This window comes from Melozone crissalis, unplaced genomic scaffold (genome assembly GCF_028551555.1).
Source record: "Melozone crissalis strain CALT ecotype California unplaced genomic scaffold, PUWL_Pcris_2 ptg000092l_1, whole genome shotgun sequence".
Taxonomy (NCBI): domain Eukaryota; kingdom Metazoa; phylum Chordata; class Aves; order Passeriformes; family Passerellidae; genus Melozone; species Melozone crissalis.
Genome location: NW_026535869.1, coordinates 1,228,191 through 1,242,997, shown reverse-complemented (window position 1 = coordinate 1,242,997; position 14,807 = coordinate 1,228,191). Strand labels below are relative to the sequence as shown.

At 51.1% G+C, this 14,807-nt stretch overlaps 2 protein-coding genes across 2 annotated transcripts; both read left to right on the top strand.

Annotated features, from left to right (window-relative positions):
- The first annotated feature begins 921 nt into the window (after positions 1 to 921).
- On the top strand, positions 922 to 6,158 carry MPZL2 (myelin protein zero like 2). Its single transcript, XM_054291403.1, has 6 exons — positions 922 to 1,029; positions 1,974 to 2,040; positions 3,440 to 3,606; positions 4,103 to 4,313; positions 5,301 to 5,454; positions 6,098 to 6,158. Exons 1-6 carry the CDS (start codon positions 922 to 924, stop codon positions 6,156 to 6,158), a joined length of 768 nt encoding a protein of 255 aa, XP_054147378.1.
- A 2,533-nt stretch (positions 6,159 to 8,691) lies between these two features.
- LOC128947290 (myelin protein zero-like protein 3) lies at positions 8,692 to 14,722 on the top strand. Its single transcript, XM_054291548.1, has 6 exons — positions 8,692 to 8,770; positions 9,620 to 9,786; positions 10,203 to 10,413; positions 11,504 to 11,669; positions 12,423 to 12,486; positions 14,696 to 14,722. Exons 1-6 carry the CDS (start codon positions 8,692 to 8,694, stop codon positions 14,720 to 14,722), a joined length of 714 nt encoding a protein of 237 aa, XP_054147523.1.
- Positions 14,723 to 14,807: the final 85 nt, after the last annotated feature.

The following is a 14,807-nucleotide window of genomic DNA, read 5'->3' as shown; positions in this document are numbered from 1 at the left end:
TCCCAGGATGAGGGAAGAGACCAGAATGTTGACTCTATACTTTAAAAAGCTTGATTTATTATTTTATTATACATATTAAAACTAAACTAAAAGAATATAAGAAAAGATTTTATTAGAAAACTTGAAAGCAAAAGAGAAAAATAGAATGATTACAAAATCTTGTCTCCAACTAGAGAGACACAGCTAGAGTGTGATTAGCTACTAATTACAAACAACTACATGAAACTAATCAAAGATACACTTGCTGCATTCTACAGCAACAGATGGTTATTGTTTACATTTTGTTCTTGAGGCTTCTCAAGAGAAAAAATCCTAAAGAAAGGATTTTCCATGAAACACGTCTGTAACACATCCCCTGCACTCAGCCCCTGTTCCAGCCGCATTTTTGGGATGTTCTCCCGCTCGGGCGCTGCCGTGGCCGCGGCTGGCCCCGCTAGAGGGGGCTCCTGGCCCGGCTGCCTTAGGATGAAGCGCAGATGCAGAGTACCTGTAAAGGCTCCAAAGGGACAGGGGGGTGCTGCTGTGCCCCATTTCCTTTGTTGCGGTGCTCTCTTTGTCAGGCCTTTCTTTCCCTTATTTATGTTTCCGAGTAGAACATCAGAGAATTCAGGTTACTGGTGAGTGTGCCAGGGACGTGGTCTGCTCTTAAAAGTTGGAGTCCACGTGTTTTGTTAAAAGATAAAGATTAACAAAAGTCTGCAGGCAAAGGGGCTGTTCCCAGCCCTGTGCAGAAACAGGACTAGGAAGTGGCAGCAAATTGGCTGCTAAACATTAAACACACCCCGAACAAAGCCCCGGAGTGATAAATATTCACAGTGGCGAGGAAACAAAAGGAGGCGATGTGCTGGAACTGTAACTGAGTGGGAATCTGGGGACGTGAAGTGATGGAGGGCTAACGCGGGACCGAATCATTCCGGGAAAATGGAGACCCTTGGTGTCCCAAATCACTCCATGAAAATGGAGATCCTTGGTGTCCCAAATCACTCCAGGAAAATGGAGATCCTTGGTGTCCCGGAGGCGTTAGCAGGGGTATGTTAGCACACACGGGATTCCCGGCTCTGTTCTGGGGACAGCCCAGGGAGCTGACGGCCTCAGCGCTGTTTTTCCATCGCCAAATCGCTGAAGTGAACCCTCAAACACCCCGAGGTTGGGGTACCCTCCCTTTGCACCCCTGCAAGGGAAATCGGCCCCAGGCACAAGTGGAAGCGGTGACCTGGGATGACTTGTGGGACGGATGATGAACCAGACACAAACACTGCCGCTCCAGTGATTTATGGCCCTCGAGTGTAAACATTCTCATTTTGCCAACACACAGGCTCTGATTGGTTTCACTCTCACAACAGCCACGTGCCGACTGCGGAATATTTCATGTCCCACGGAATTTCTCACTTATGGCCGGGCTGGGCCCATTTGCCACCTGATTTTTCCCAGAACTTCCCCAGCACCAGGGTTCCAATCCTTGGCTACAACCAAGGAACATTCAAATCCCTTTCGGGTGGGTGTCTGTGTTCGGTGGGACGTTTCCATCCTCTGGGTGAGGGCCCGCAGTGCGGCCACGGATTGTCAGTTTTGGGCTGCTCTTTTTAGGATCGTTTGCAGTTTTTTGTTTTTCCGAACAAATGGCCCTCATTCCTTCGAGCCACCTATGAACACCTCCAGGCAAATCTTCTTTTACCTCCCACAAAAGGGGAGTGGTTTCGGGCGGCGGCTGGGAGGAGGAATGATTGCAACACCAAAGAGCAGGGCAATATGGGAGGGAGAAGAAATTAATCTTACCTTGGGAATCGCTGATTTACGGCAGGAGCCAGCGAGGAGGGGCCGGGCACACCTTGGCAAGGAGCGCGCCGTGACTCGGGCAGGGAGCGCTCACCGTCCCCAGCCACAGGCCGGGCTGGGGGCAAGGAACCTGCCCCGTTGTGCTGGGAACACTTCGAGAAGCTCATCTTTTCCCCCAAGCGGATTTGCCTTTGCAGCCCGGATTTGTGTCCCCGATGCGCGCCTGGCTGCGCGCTGCGCTCGTCCTTGGGGCGCAGCTCCGAGGTAAGGAAGGAAACCTGTCCCGGCCGTGCTGCCCTCGCTCCCCTCTTCCGATCCCTGAAATTACTGAAATTACCCCCAAGGCTGAGGCTTTTCCCCGTCCCTGCTGCCATTCTTCCTGCGCGGGGTTCGCTGGAAGTGGCACGAAGCGGTTGCGTTTCTTCCCCAACAGGTTTGGGCGTATTCGGGAGGAAAGCACCGATCTCCTCCGCTGATTTCCTCCTCACCTCCGCTTTCAAAGTCTTTTTCTCTCCTGCCGGGAATCTGAACTTTACACCCAGCCTTTCTTTCTTTCTTTTTTTTTTTTTTTTTTTTTTGTGCTACCATTGTTCCTAAACAGTCGGGGATTGTCCAGGAGCTCCGGCCTCAGATCCTTTACACAGCAAAGGTTCCAGACTGACACGAAACTCACCTGAATTTTCACTGGTTTATATCAAAACAACTGGATTTTAACAAAACATATCCTCCTTTCCTAAATGCATCAGCACATGGATGTAATCTGGCTTGAAAAAAAGTATTATATTCTTATTTCTCGCTTAGTTCTTTCCAATGAGTTTAAAACGAAAAGATTTGGCACCGAATCCGTGTATGAGCAACGTGATCTCTGCCAATGAGGTTTTTCATGTGGGAATGCTTTCAGTGCTTTGGCATTCAAGTATTTTTCCCTTTGAGATAAGGAATTATTTGGAAGGAAGTATTTAGTCATGAATTACTTCCAAATACATCTTTATTTTGAAGCTATATTTTAAAACCCTAGAAAAGCTTTTTGGTTTTTTGCTTGAATCACACTGGGTTGAGTTATCTTCTTAATGTGACAGGATATTAATATTTTCTATTTCCTTCACTAGCAAACCATTATTTTTTCTTATTTTTCACTCTCCTCCTTTCCTTTCCATGCTCTCCCTCCTGCTGGTTATCCCTCTTCCAGGAGAGCATCGTTCCCTCGATGCTCACTTATTTTTAAAGCAGCGGCCATGGTGGTTGTGGTGATGTTTCTTGGAAAAACAAATCCACGTTTTCCTTGAGGATTTCCTCTCGGCCTGACTGAATTAACCTGCAGCTGCCCAGCTTTATAAAGCCTCTAAAACTGGCTCTGGATATACCTGTAGGATCAGTTCCACTGTGGTGTGCACGAGGCTGAGGAGAAAGTGTAGAAAGTGTAGAAAGGGAGTAGAAAGTGTAGAAAGGGAAGTTCTGGCATGGGAAACAGCAATTATTGGGTGAGTTCAGTCCAGTTTGAATGGGTTTTTCTGAATAAACCGGCAGGATCACCCCCTTTGGAATGCCTGAGCCACTCAGGCCATGCCTTGCCAGCGCAGATAAGGCTCCCGGGGATCCAAAGGCGACAAGAGCAGGGATGAGCTCACTCTGACACTGATTTCCCCCCGTGTTTGCCCTGCAGCGCTGTGGCTGGCGGCAGCAGTGGAAGTTCACACTGCCAAGGAGGTGGTGGCAGTGAACGGCACCAACCAGCGGCTGAAATGCACCTTCTCCAGCAGCAGCCCCGTGAGCCAGCAGCTGTCCGTGAGCTGGAACTTCCAGCCCGAGGACCTGAGCGCCCACGAGCCGGTGAGTGAGACCCCTGTGCTCCCTTCTAGGGGTTCCTCTCACCCCAAAACCCAGAGCTGGGTGAGCAGTGAGACCCCTGTGCTCCCTTCTAGGGGTTCCTCTCACCCCAAAACCCAGAGCTGGGTGAGCAGTGAGACCCCTGTGCTCCATTCCAGGGGTTCCTCTCACCCCAAAACCCAACACTGGGTGAGCAGTAAATGGATACAGACACACCCCAAACCCACAAGTACATCTGAGCTTTCGTCACTTGCAGTGATTAATCTGAGTCCTGTTTATAGTCCTTGCCTAAAAAACACTCTCATGTTTAGTTTTGGGTGGTCAGGTTAAAATATTTGTGGCTTTACAAAGCTGGACCTGCTCAGCCACAGTTGAGCCCTGTTTTTGGTGACATCCTGCAGCTGGTGAGACTTCAGGAATCTCCCAGGTCCCTTCCAGCCCAGGCCATTGGGTGTTCCTGTGACTTTTGCAGGTATTTTACCATCTGTGACTTTTGCAGGTATTTTACTACCTGAAGGAGCCCTACCAGCCCCCCTCGGGAAGGTTTAAGGACCGAGTCACCTGGGATGGGAACATTGAGCGCCACGACGTCTCCATCATGGTCTGGAACCTGAAGCCCAGTGACAACGGGACCTTCACCTGCCAGGTGACAAACTGGCCAGACGTCTATGGCACCATCGGGGAGGTGCGGCTCCGGGTTGTGCAGAAAGGTGAGAGGCCAAAAACCCCCCAGAGTCCTGTGGGTTTTAGCAGAGTGACCTTCTGGGAAAACCGTGGGAGAAAAGGGGTTGTAAGTTGTGAAAAATGCGTACTTTATGATTGGCTTGTCACAAATATTAAAATGAATATTATATGTGTTGTGTTAGAAAGTGACGCTGTGTTAATTTTCTTAAGTAGTGTGTTAAATATAGTTTTAGGTTACAATGTTAGGTTATAAGTTAATGTTATAAGGTTATTAGGTATTATTAGGTTATAAGTTTTAGGTTGTATATCGTTTTAGGTTATAATGTTAGGTTATAAGTTAATGTTATAAGGTTATTAGGTATTATTAGGTTATAAGTTTTAGGTTATATATAGTTTCAGGTTATAATGTTACAATAGAAATGATGCTGTGTAAGACTTTTTGAAAGGGAGAAATGAGGTACTCACACTGAGACAGCAGCCACAGGACACCTCAGTCTTTCAGAGAAAGAGAATTTATTGCTCCCTTATAGAAGAAATGAACTTCTTCCTGCCTTGCTCAGCCCTAAAGATGCTGTCAGGATTCAGAGGAAGAAGCTGACACTAGCCAGACAGAATCCTGTGTTTGAATGGAATTTATGCAGCATGGATGAGCTGCATGAATATGCAACAGGCTGTTGCTTTTAAGGGTTAATCCTCTGTTAATGTGGGTCCTTTTTCTGGCTTATTTTGCCCAGAAAGAGGGACCCAGACTGTCCATAACCCTTTGTTTTTATTGTCTCATATTGTCCTAATCCTAATGGTCCAAAATATTATTACTCTAATTGTATTACTATTTTCATAACCATTTTATTACTATTAAACTTTTAACATTTTAAAAACAAGTGATTTTCACAAGCAGAAAGCATGAGGGGAGAAGAGGAGCCTGAGGAAAGGTTTCATTCACACACAGAGCATCCCAGCCTCGCTCCCCCTGTGCGTCCCTCTGTTTCATTCCCTTGTCTCTCCCCACGCAGTGAGCTTCTCAGAAATCCATTTCCTGGCCGTGGCCATCGGCTCTGCCTCTGGGCTGATGATCATCGTGGTGACAGCCGTGATCATCTGCCGGCAGCACCGCAGGAAGGCGCGAGACAGGAGGGCGGAGGCGGCAGAGGCGGCGGACAGCGAGCGGTGAGGGAGGGCAGGGGGGCTCCTGGGACAGCCTGGGCAGTTCATGTCCATGGCCCTCCTGATTCCTTGGCCAGTTCATCTCCATGGCCCTCCTGAATTCCTTGGCCAGTTCATCTCCATGGCCTTCCTGAATTCATGGCCAGTTTATCCCCATGGCCCTCCTGAATTCTTGGCCAGTTTATCCCCCATGGCCCTCCTGACTTCTTGGCCAATTCATCTCCATGGCCTTCCTGAATCCTTGGCCAGTTTATCCCCATGGCCCTCCTGAATCCTTGGCCTTTACATCCATGGCCTTCCTGAATTCTTAGCTTGGACCCTGCATGGAGCATCCACAATGCAAAACTGCCAGCCCAATTAGGGATAATTGGCTGTCTGCAAGCAGAACAGAGTCCCAGGATGGGCCAGCTCTGGAGCCCTCATCTGGCTCTTGCCCTTCTCAGTGGCTCCTCACTCAGAGGGACACAGCTGCTGTGATGGTGGAGGGGAGATGACCACACTGTCCCCTGAGCTGTGGTCACCACTGGTGTGGCACACTCACCATGTCGCCTTGGGTGTGCTGTGTGTGACTCAGGACATCCTGCTGCTCTGCCTGACACTCATTTGGGCTTCTTTTCTCTTTTGTTTCCTCCCATTTTTATAACAGTAAAGAAAAGGAGAGCCTGAAGATGGGGGAAAAGAAGGAATCCATTCCTTTGGAAGATTAAAGGTCTTTGCTGGTGTGCACAATGCAGGTATCCATCCAAACCTTCTCTAATTAATGTCTCAGTGCTCCTGTGGACTCTCCAAGACATTCCCTCGGGTACTTCCCTGCTGTTCACAGTCAGAACTGAGGCCACAGTCACACTTTGCTGTTGAGGATCCTTCAGGGACAGCTGAACAATCTCTGAACAATCACAGCCTCTTAATGTACAAGAGATTCCTCCACCCTGGTGCTGAGGAGCCTTTGTAGGAAAGCCATTGTTGCTGCTTTCCATGGCATTCCTGCTTTGCAGATGAAGAGGAATGAATTACTCCCCTTTTGTCAGTTTGAAATCTGCTTTTTGATTACTTTAGCCTTTATTGTTTTAAAATTGCATCAGGAAGTCTGGCACTGTCTCCACATTCATTGTCTTTGCTTAAACGTGTCAGCACAAATTTTACCCACAGGTTCTGAGGTCAGCAGTTGCCTCTATTATTTTGCCTTTTGACAATGACCCTGAGTAATGGATGTTTGCTTTTCTTACCATCTTTCTTCTCAGGTGCTTCCAAAGCAGCTGGTGAAAGCTTGTAATTTGGGGTGTTAGAACAAAGCTGGATTACAGACGCCCCACGCTGCCCGTGTGGGGCTCTGCTCAACCTGAAAGTTTTGCATGGAAAGAGGGTGACTTTACATGAGCTGTGAGTTCCCTTCAGTGAGGCACAGCAGGAGGATCCTGCCCCATGAACAAAGAACTTCTCCTTCATCTTCTCACCTGTGGAATGGGAGCTTCTCTGGAAGTACCAAGATTGACTGGACAGGGGCTGGGAGGTGTTTGAGCAGATGCACTCCTGCACCTTGGAAACCACAACGTGCCTTTGGTTTAAACCTGCCCTGGTTTCATCCCCTGAGACTCTCCCTGGCACCCTGAGAAGGAAGACTGAGCAGTGAGGTCTCAGCTGGTACAACAAGCGTCCTTGGAATCCTTTTTCTACGTTAGATGGACAGAGTTGGAGCTGGGCAAGGTGTGCTGGTTGTTACCAGGGATGACATTCACCAGCCAGGGCGCTTTGCACATCCTTCTCTGGCAGCTTTGGGAGAATCTGGGGACTGAGGAGAGTTTTCTGCCTGGCTTCAGCAGCTCCCCTCTGTTCCCATTCCCACTATCCCAGTGCTCCCCCTATTCCTGTTCCCATTCCCACTATCCCAGTGCTCCCCCCTGCTCCCCAAAACTGGAACCCACGTGGTTCTAAGGGTGTCTGAGCAGCCCCAAAGGGATCCTGTTACAGTATTTACCCAGCCCCAAATCACAGCATTGGCCTCTTTGTTTGTAGAGTGTCTTTATAGCTTTATAAGCTGTGAAGTGCCAGCGTTCCCTGCCTCTTCCCTGGCGGTTTCCATTTGCACTCACCTGTGTTGTAAATAAAGGCACCTTGCTGAGAGCTGGGCTGGTGTGGAGTGGGCTGTGACCTGGGGAGCCCTGACACCTCAGATGAGCACATTTGCACTGTTTGTCCCCAAAATCGGATTTGTTACTCAGTGTGCAACAAACCAATAATGAAATACTTCAGGGAGAATGAAATACCTTCAGAAGAGCCCAAGCCTGGGTGGGTGCTTGGTGGTGTCCCACAAATCCAGCACATCCACTGGACTTTTACTAGCATTATTTATGCACAGAATTCAGAATTAGTAACTCTCCAAGTCCAGCCCCTCTCTTACAATGGGTTATTAATTCCCATACAAGTTATGTCACCCCAGCCAACTCCTACCCCTGCTCAGGGGCAGGCTCTTCACCTGGCCGGGCTCTTTTTGACCTGTAGGTGTGATTTTTGGTATTATAACCAAGATAGTTCAGCTCCAGGATATACAATCCTCGGGTGTTTAGCCCAGTTAGCAATGCACACACAGACACACGTCCGCATATTGATTTATTACATCCCTAAAACTTGTCAGTTCCAGGGTGTCCTTGGCTGAGGGATGCAGCTGCTCTGTTGCCCTGATTAGGTCTCTCGTTTTTGGTGATTGTGCTGGAAAATCTACAAAGATCTCACAGCAAGGAACATCCTGACTTAATAATGTAATCCTGACACATTCCTCATTGTGTGGCACCCAAAAAACCAAAGCTCAGTGAGCGGGCTGGCGGTGACAATGACAGGAGCCACCTGGGGATTTGGGGACAAACACCGTGGCTGTGCCAGACCTTTCCCAGCAGGGCCAGCCAGGTGTGCCCAGGTGTTCCCACCCAGGTGTGCCCAGGTGCTCTCAGGTGTACCCCAGTATTTTCAGGTGTGCCCAGGTGTTCCCTCCAGGTGTGCCCAGGTATTCCCAGCCAGGTGTTCCACCCAGGTGTACCCAGGTGTGCTATGGCATTCCCAGGTGTTCCCAGGTGTTCCACCCAGGTGTACCCAGGTGTGCTATGGCATTCCCAGGTGTTCCCAGGTGTTCCCAGGTGTCCCACACAGGTGTACCCAGAGCTACCCAGGCGCCGCGGCCATTTCGGGGCTGCCCCGCCCTCACCTGCGCCAGGTGAGCGCCATGTTCCGGGGCTGAGCCCGGCCGGGATGCGGCGCCCAGGGGCGGCGGGGCCCGGCGGTCGCCTCCTCCTCCTCCTCCTCCCGCGGGGGGCTCTGCTGCTGCTCGGTACCGGGGGGCTCCGGGCTGGGACGGGATTGGCGGTGCCCGGGGCGTTCCGCGATGGAACCGGGCCGGGAGCGCTCGGGATGCGGCTCCGGGGGCAGGGGAGGCTCGGGCAGGGCGGTCCCAGTAACTCTGGAGGAGCGGAGAAACTCGGGAAGAGCCGTCCCGGGGCGGTGGAAGGGTCGGGCAGGCTGGTCCCGGTACTCTGGGGGAGCAGAGAAACTCGGGAAGAGCAGTCCCGGGGCAGGGGAGGCTCGGGCAGGCTGGTCCCGGTACTCTGCAGGAGCCGGGAAGCTCGGGAAGAGCCGTCCCGGGGCGGTGGAAGGGTCGGGAAGGGCGGTCCCGGTGCTCTGGAGAAGTTGGGAATCTCGGGAAGAGCCGTCCCGGGGCAAGGGAGGCTCGGGAACGGCCGGGGTTGAACGGGGCAGAGGTGACTGCGCACCCTGGGAACGAGAACTGAAAGGACTTGGAGCTGTGGGGAGACTTTTGACCCGGTGCATGTGAAATCCAGGCGCTGTGGCCAGAACCGCAGGGCAGAACTGCTCCAAGTCCCTAAAGATGGTGCTTGCTAACTCGTCTGAGACCCCGCTGATTCCATTTCTCACCCCCTTGTCTCCAAATCCGAACATTCCTGGTGCTGCTGCCCCGGTGCCTCATTTGGGGCCAGTTCCAGTCCCACGGAGAACAGGGCAGGGGAGATTTCTGCTTTCCTGCAAATTTCAGTGCTGTGGAGGGAGGGGAGGGAGTCACTGCTGTGCTTTAGTCCTGCACACGTGTCGGTATTTTTGGGACAATTTAGCTCCTCACATGTAGCACAAAATGAATCCCTGCCTTTTGTGCCCGTTCCATCAGGTGTCTGCAATGCCCTTTCCCTGGAAATTAAAGTCAATCCTAAAGTCCGAGCTTTTGTGGGTGAGCAGGCGCTGCTGAAATGCTCCTTCAGATCCAGCTCCCCCATCACCGAGAGCCTGCTGGTGGACTGGACCTACCGGCCCCTCGCTGGGGGCCAGATGGAGACAGTAGGTGGAACAGGGCCAAAATCAGAATTTTCTGTTTGCTTTGCTGGGCTGCTGCCTCACTTTGCGGTTTGGGACTCTCGTTGTTGCCTTGTTCCCCCTGTAAAATTCCTTTGGTGTTCTCTGGGGGGAGAAAAATACTCCAGGTAAATACAAAACGGCATAATAATGGTAAAATAGATAAATTTAGGGGGTTGTCACAAGTGCTGCACTGTGTACTGCGCAGGATGGCTGTAAAGATTCGGTTGGTGGCTTTATTTCTCTTATATAGGAAATGCTCTTCCTGACTTCTTAGTGTGACATTATTCCTCCATTTTTCCAATGCAAAATCCCTTTGTTTTTGCAACGCAGAAGCAGTTCACTCTGCTTTCTTGCACGAGTGTTCTGTTGCCACAATCCCTGCCTTTCCCTCCTCGCAGATTTTTCACTATCGCTCCGTCCCACACCCCACAACAGCGGGGAGGTTCAAGGACAGGATAATCTGGGTTGGGAACGTTGCTAGCGGCGACGCCTCCATCGCCATCCAAAGCCCGGAGCTCAGTGACAACGGGACATTCATCTGCAGCGTGAAGAACCCTCCAGATGTTTATCACAACATCCCCCAGACCGTGCTGCTGGTGACAGAGCGGGGTAAGGCTCCCTGCCCTGGCTTTGGCCTCACCCCATGACAAAAGTGGCTTTGTGGGATCCTGGAATCCCGAGCATCACGTGGGAAATGCTCCCTGGACCTCCACGCTGGAGTTTCAGCAGGGGCTGCCCCAGCCCCACTCTTTGAGCTCAGTGCTTTGAGAATTGATTGCTTTGCTGAATTGATTTGGGGCAGGAAGGGACGGGGGGAGCAGTGGTGACAGCAGAAATCAAAAGTGTCCCTTTGTTCAGGAATCTCAGCCTCCGCAAATTGCGGCAGAACAAGTTAAACATTGAAGAAACGCTGGCCTAAAAATAATCCCCACATCACAAGCGCTGATTGTCAGCACCAATTTCCTCATCTGCCCTGCGTGCCAGCCCTGCCCCAAATTCCCAGCTCAGCGCGCTGATAGAACTGTGCCGTGCCTTCCTCTGCAGCTCCTGAGCCCTGAGCCTGGGCTGGGCTTGGGGTCAGGAGCCCCAGGGTTTGGGGATCTCAGGTTTGGGGTCAGGAGCCCCAGGGTTTAGGGACAGGAACCTCACAGGTGTGGGATCAGGAGCCCCAGGGTTTGGGGTCAGGAACCTCACAGGTGTGGGGACAGGAGCCCCATGGATTTGGGGTCAGGAGCCCCAGGGTTTGGGGACCTCAGGTTTGGGGACAGGAACCTCACAGGTGTGGGGACAGGAACCCCACAGTTTTGGAGATAGGAGCCCTACAGATTCAGGGACCTCAGGTTTGGGGACAAGAGCCCCACAGGTTTGGTGGCAGGAGCCCCACAGGTTTGGGGACCACAGGTTTGGGGATAGGAACCACAGGAGCCCCACAGGTGTGGGATCAGGAGCCCCACAGATTTGAGGACAAGAGCCCCACGGGTTTGGGGACAGGACTCCCATAAGTTTGGGTACCTCAGATTTGGGGACAGGAGCCCCACAGGTTTGGGGACTGCAGGTGTGGGGACAGGAGCCCTGCAGACGTGGGGACAGGCTGTTCCCAGCCTGCCAGCCCCGTGTCCCACGTGGAAGGGCCACCAGGCTGTGCCCTGGCTGGGGTTTGTCCCAGGGCCCAGCCACGCCGTGCCTCGCTGTGTTCCAGGCCTGGCCTTCCAGCTGAGCTCAGCAGCTCTGCTCTCCATCCTGGTGTTCCTCCCTTCTGCCCTCGTGGCCGTCCTGCTGCTGGTGAGGATGGGGAGGAAATTCCGGCTGCTGAAGGAGAAAGGAAAATATGGCTACAAGAAATCCTCCATTGAAGTGTCTGATGAGTAAGTCCTGGCTGCAGGTTGGAGCCTGTATTTCCACTTTGGGGTGTTGGCTCAGGCACGGGGGATGATTTCCCCACTGGCCTTCAGCGCAGCTCAGTCACTGGGATGTGCTGCTCACCCAGCAGGCAGAAAGCTGTGGAAAATCCCTGAGTGGAGCACAGACCAGTGCTGCACATCCCCTTGTGCTGCACATCCCCTTGTGCTGCACATCCCCTGTGTGCTGCCATTCGTGTGAGCAGAGCCGTGGAGCTGAGGCACGTTGGGCTCAGACATATTTCACTTCTGTAATGAGGTTTATCTGAGCCTGAGTCAGCAGGATGTTTTGCATGAGAGATTTGTGTGCTGCATTTTGGGGTGAAATCACCATAACAGCAAAACAAACCCAATAATGCCAGCTGTGGTGGGCTGAGCAGGGCTGCCAGGTGCTGAAAGAGCCTTGGAGACTGAACTCCCTTCTGCTCAACTCCTTGCAAAATGATTTTGTTTTACTGCAGTCTTTTAATGATTTGATTGGTGGTGTAAGATTTGCCAGTCAAAAAGCAACCTTTGTTTTCATTTTTTGTTTTCATTTCACCTTCAAAATGAGGCATCTGGCAGCTTTCGGTCCTTTTGGCTTTGCTGAGCTGACTTAAAGGCTTTTCCTCACCATGAAAACCCTTCAGTTCCGTGTGGTACCACCAGAATTCACAGTCCACTGGGGTGGCACTGGGGTGTCTGGGGGGAAGTCCAGCCTGATGCTGTGCTTTTCTGCAGGCCTGAGCACCCAGACAGGGCTGGCTGCGGGGGGAAGCTCAAGGAGTGGTGCCTGAACTGCGTGGTAAGTGAAAATTGCTGTTTTCACTGCGGTTTTGCCAATCTGGGTGCTCCAATGAGGTGCTGAGAGCAGCAGGCAGAGTGTCCCAACACCTCTGGGTGTCCAAGCTGTCCCAAAGGCTCCTTGCAGTGAGAGCTGCTGGTTGTGCTGCTGGGGGAGCTGTCCTGACATCCATCAAACTGATTTTTCTGGATTTGATGGAATCAAAGCTGTCAGTTGGAGATGGCAAATCAGGGGTGCAGTGGCAGCTGCCGTGGGGGCTCTTTGGGGGCTCTGCAGGAGCAGTTTGGGGCTGGCAGTGCTGTGCTGGGGAAGTGTGACCGTGCTCACAGGGCTCTCAGGTTGAGGGTAGAGATGAGAATTTGACTCCATATTTCAGAAGGCTTGATTTATTATTTTATTATATATATATTATATAAAAACTATACTAAAGAATAGAAGAAAAAAGTTTCATCTCAGAAGGCTAGCTAAGCTAAGAATAGAAAAACAAAGAACGATAACAAAGGTTTGTGTCTCGGACAGAGAGTCCGAGCCAGCTGGGCTGTGATTGGCCATTAATTAGAAATAACCACATGAGCCCAATCCCAGATGCACCTGCTGCATTCCACAGCAGCAGATAATCAATGTTTACATTTTGTCCCTGAGGCCTCTCAGCTTCTCAGGAGGAAAAAATCCTAAGGCAAGATTTTTAATGAGAAGATGCCTGTGACAAGGAAGGCAGGCTGCGACCCCTCAGCCCTCTGTGTTTTCTTCCTCCTTTCACCTCCTTTTCGCCGCAGCAGAGCATTGCTAAACCCTGGCGGTTGGTTTGTTTGTTTCTGCTTTTTGTTTGCCGTGCTCTCTGAAGCGCTGGCTGCCTTCTAATCCTGCTGCTCCCCTGGCCAGCCCGGCAGCAGCTCCTGTGATTGAGGTGCCTGTGCTCCAGCCCCGGAGTGGCTTTGCCACCTGCTGCCCTCGTTGTGTGTGAGTCCTGCTCTCTGGAATGGGAGCCGCATTCCAGGGTAATTAATGCCCGATTGGAGAGGGCTTTCATTGTCTGCGTGTCCTGCAGAGCTCATTTCGCTCTGGGGCACCTCTGCCTCTCCTGCACACGCTCAGGACGTGAGTTAAGGAGGGTTTAAATATGTGTTGTTTGAGCCACTCTCCTAATGCCAGTGATTTCAAACTGCCCTAAATGCCCAAGCCTTCAGACAGGCGTGTGCTGATGGTTTCTATGAGATACAGGATGAAAAACAGGCAATTATGTAAGTTGGACATAAAATATTTACAGTTCTGCATTAGACACGGCAGGCACTGAGCTGCAGTGTTGGGAATGAAGGTTTGGAGAGGAGGGGGAAGCAGGAAACGCCTCGGGCCAGAGGTGGGAGGGCTGTTCAGGTGATGTTCTGCAATCAGGGAGGTGCCAGGAGGAGAGATGGGGAAGGATGGAGCCCCAGCTTGGTGAGGAAATGCTGTCAGGACATGGGAGATGTCAAAAGTTGGAAACTGTCCTCTCATCCCTTGGGAGGAGTGGAATTGGAATGATAAAATCCTGCTGCTTTCATGGCAGTGCTCTGCCAGGTTTGATCCTTTGCTGTCTGATACTGAAATATTTATCTCCGAAATATTTATCTGATCAGGTCTCTGAGAAAGCTGCCCTCTCACTTGAACAATTCTGCGTGTTTGGGGTTCCTCCAGTGTGCTTTTTCATGTTCCATATGTGACCAGACAAAATTGCAAAGCCAATGGAAAATCCCTTTAGATTGCAATGGGTGTCAGTGAGACTGGCCTTGCAGAGCTGAGCTGTTGGGTGAGCTCAGAGCTGCAGAGCTGCGTGTGAGACACCATCGAACCCGCTGTGGTTACAGCAACCAGGGGCTTCTAAAAGTGGCTGAAAAACAATAATTTGTGCTGCTCAGGGCTGTCTCTGCAGGGCTCTGCTGCACTTTCTGGTTCATCTTTAGCTGCTGCTTCTCCTAAAATACATTTCATGTGGGTTATAGCATGGTGGTTGTGTCTGGGAGAAGTCAAACAGATTTTATATTTATATTTATATTTATATTTATATTTATATTTATAGCAGTGGTTTTCCAGGTCCTCTGGCCTGCCCAAGCACAGCAAGATTTTTGGGAAGCATTTCAGAAGCCCAGCCAGGCTCAGTCTTTGGCTGAAATCATGGCTTGATTCATTTCTTTACACATAATCTCAGTTTCTCTCCTTGTTCCCCGTTTAGGACACGGATGAGGAAGATCCCTACTGACCAAAGCTGTGCAAAAAGACCAAAATCACAGCACTGAAAATCCTGGTTAGACCCTTCCAGAGGCTGCTGGGTGACCAGTGCAGAC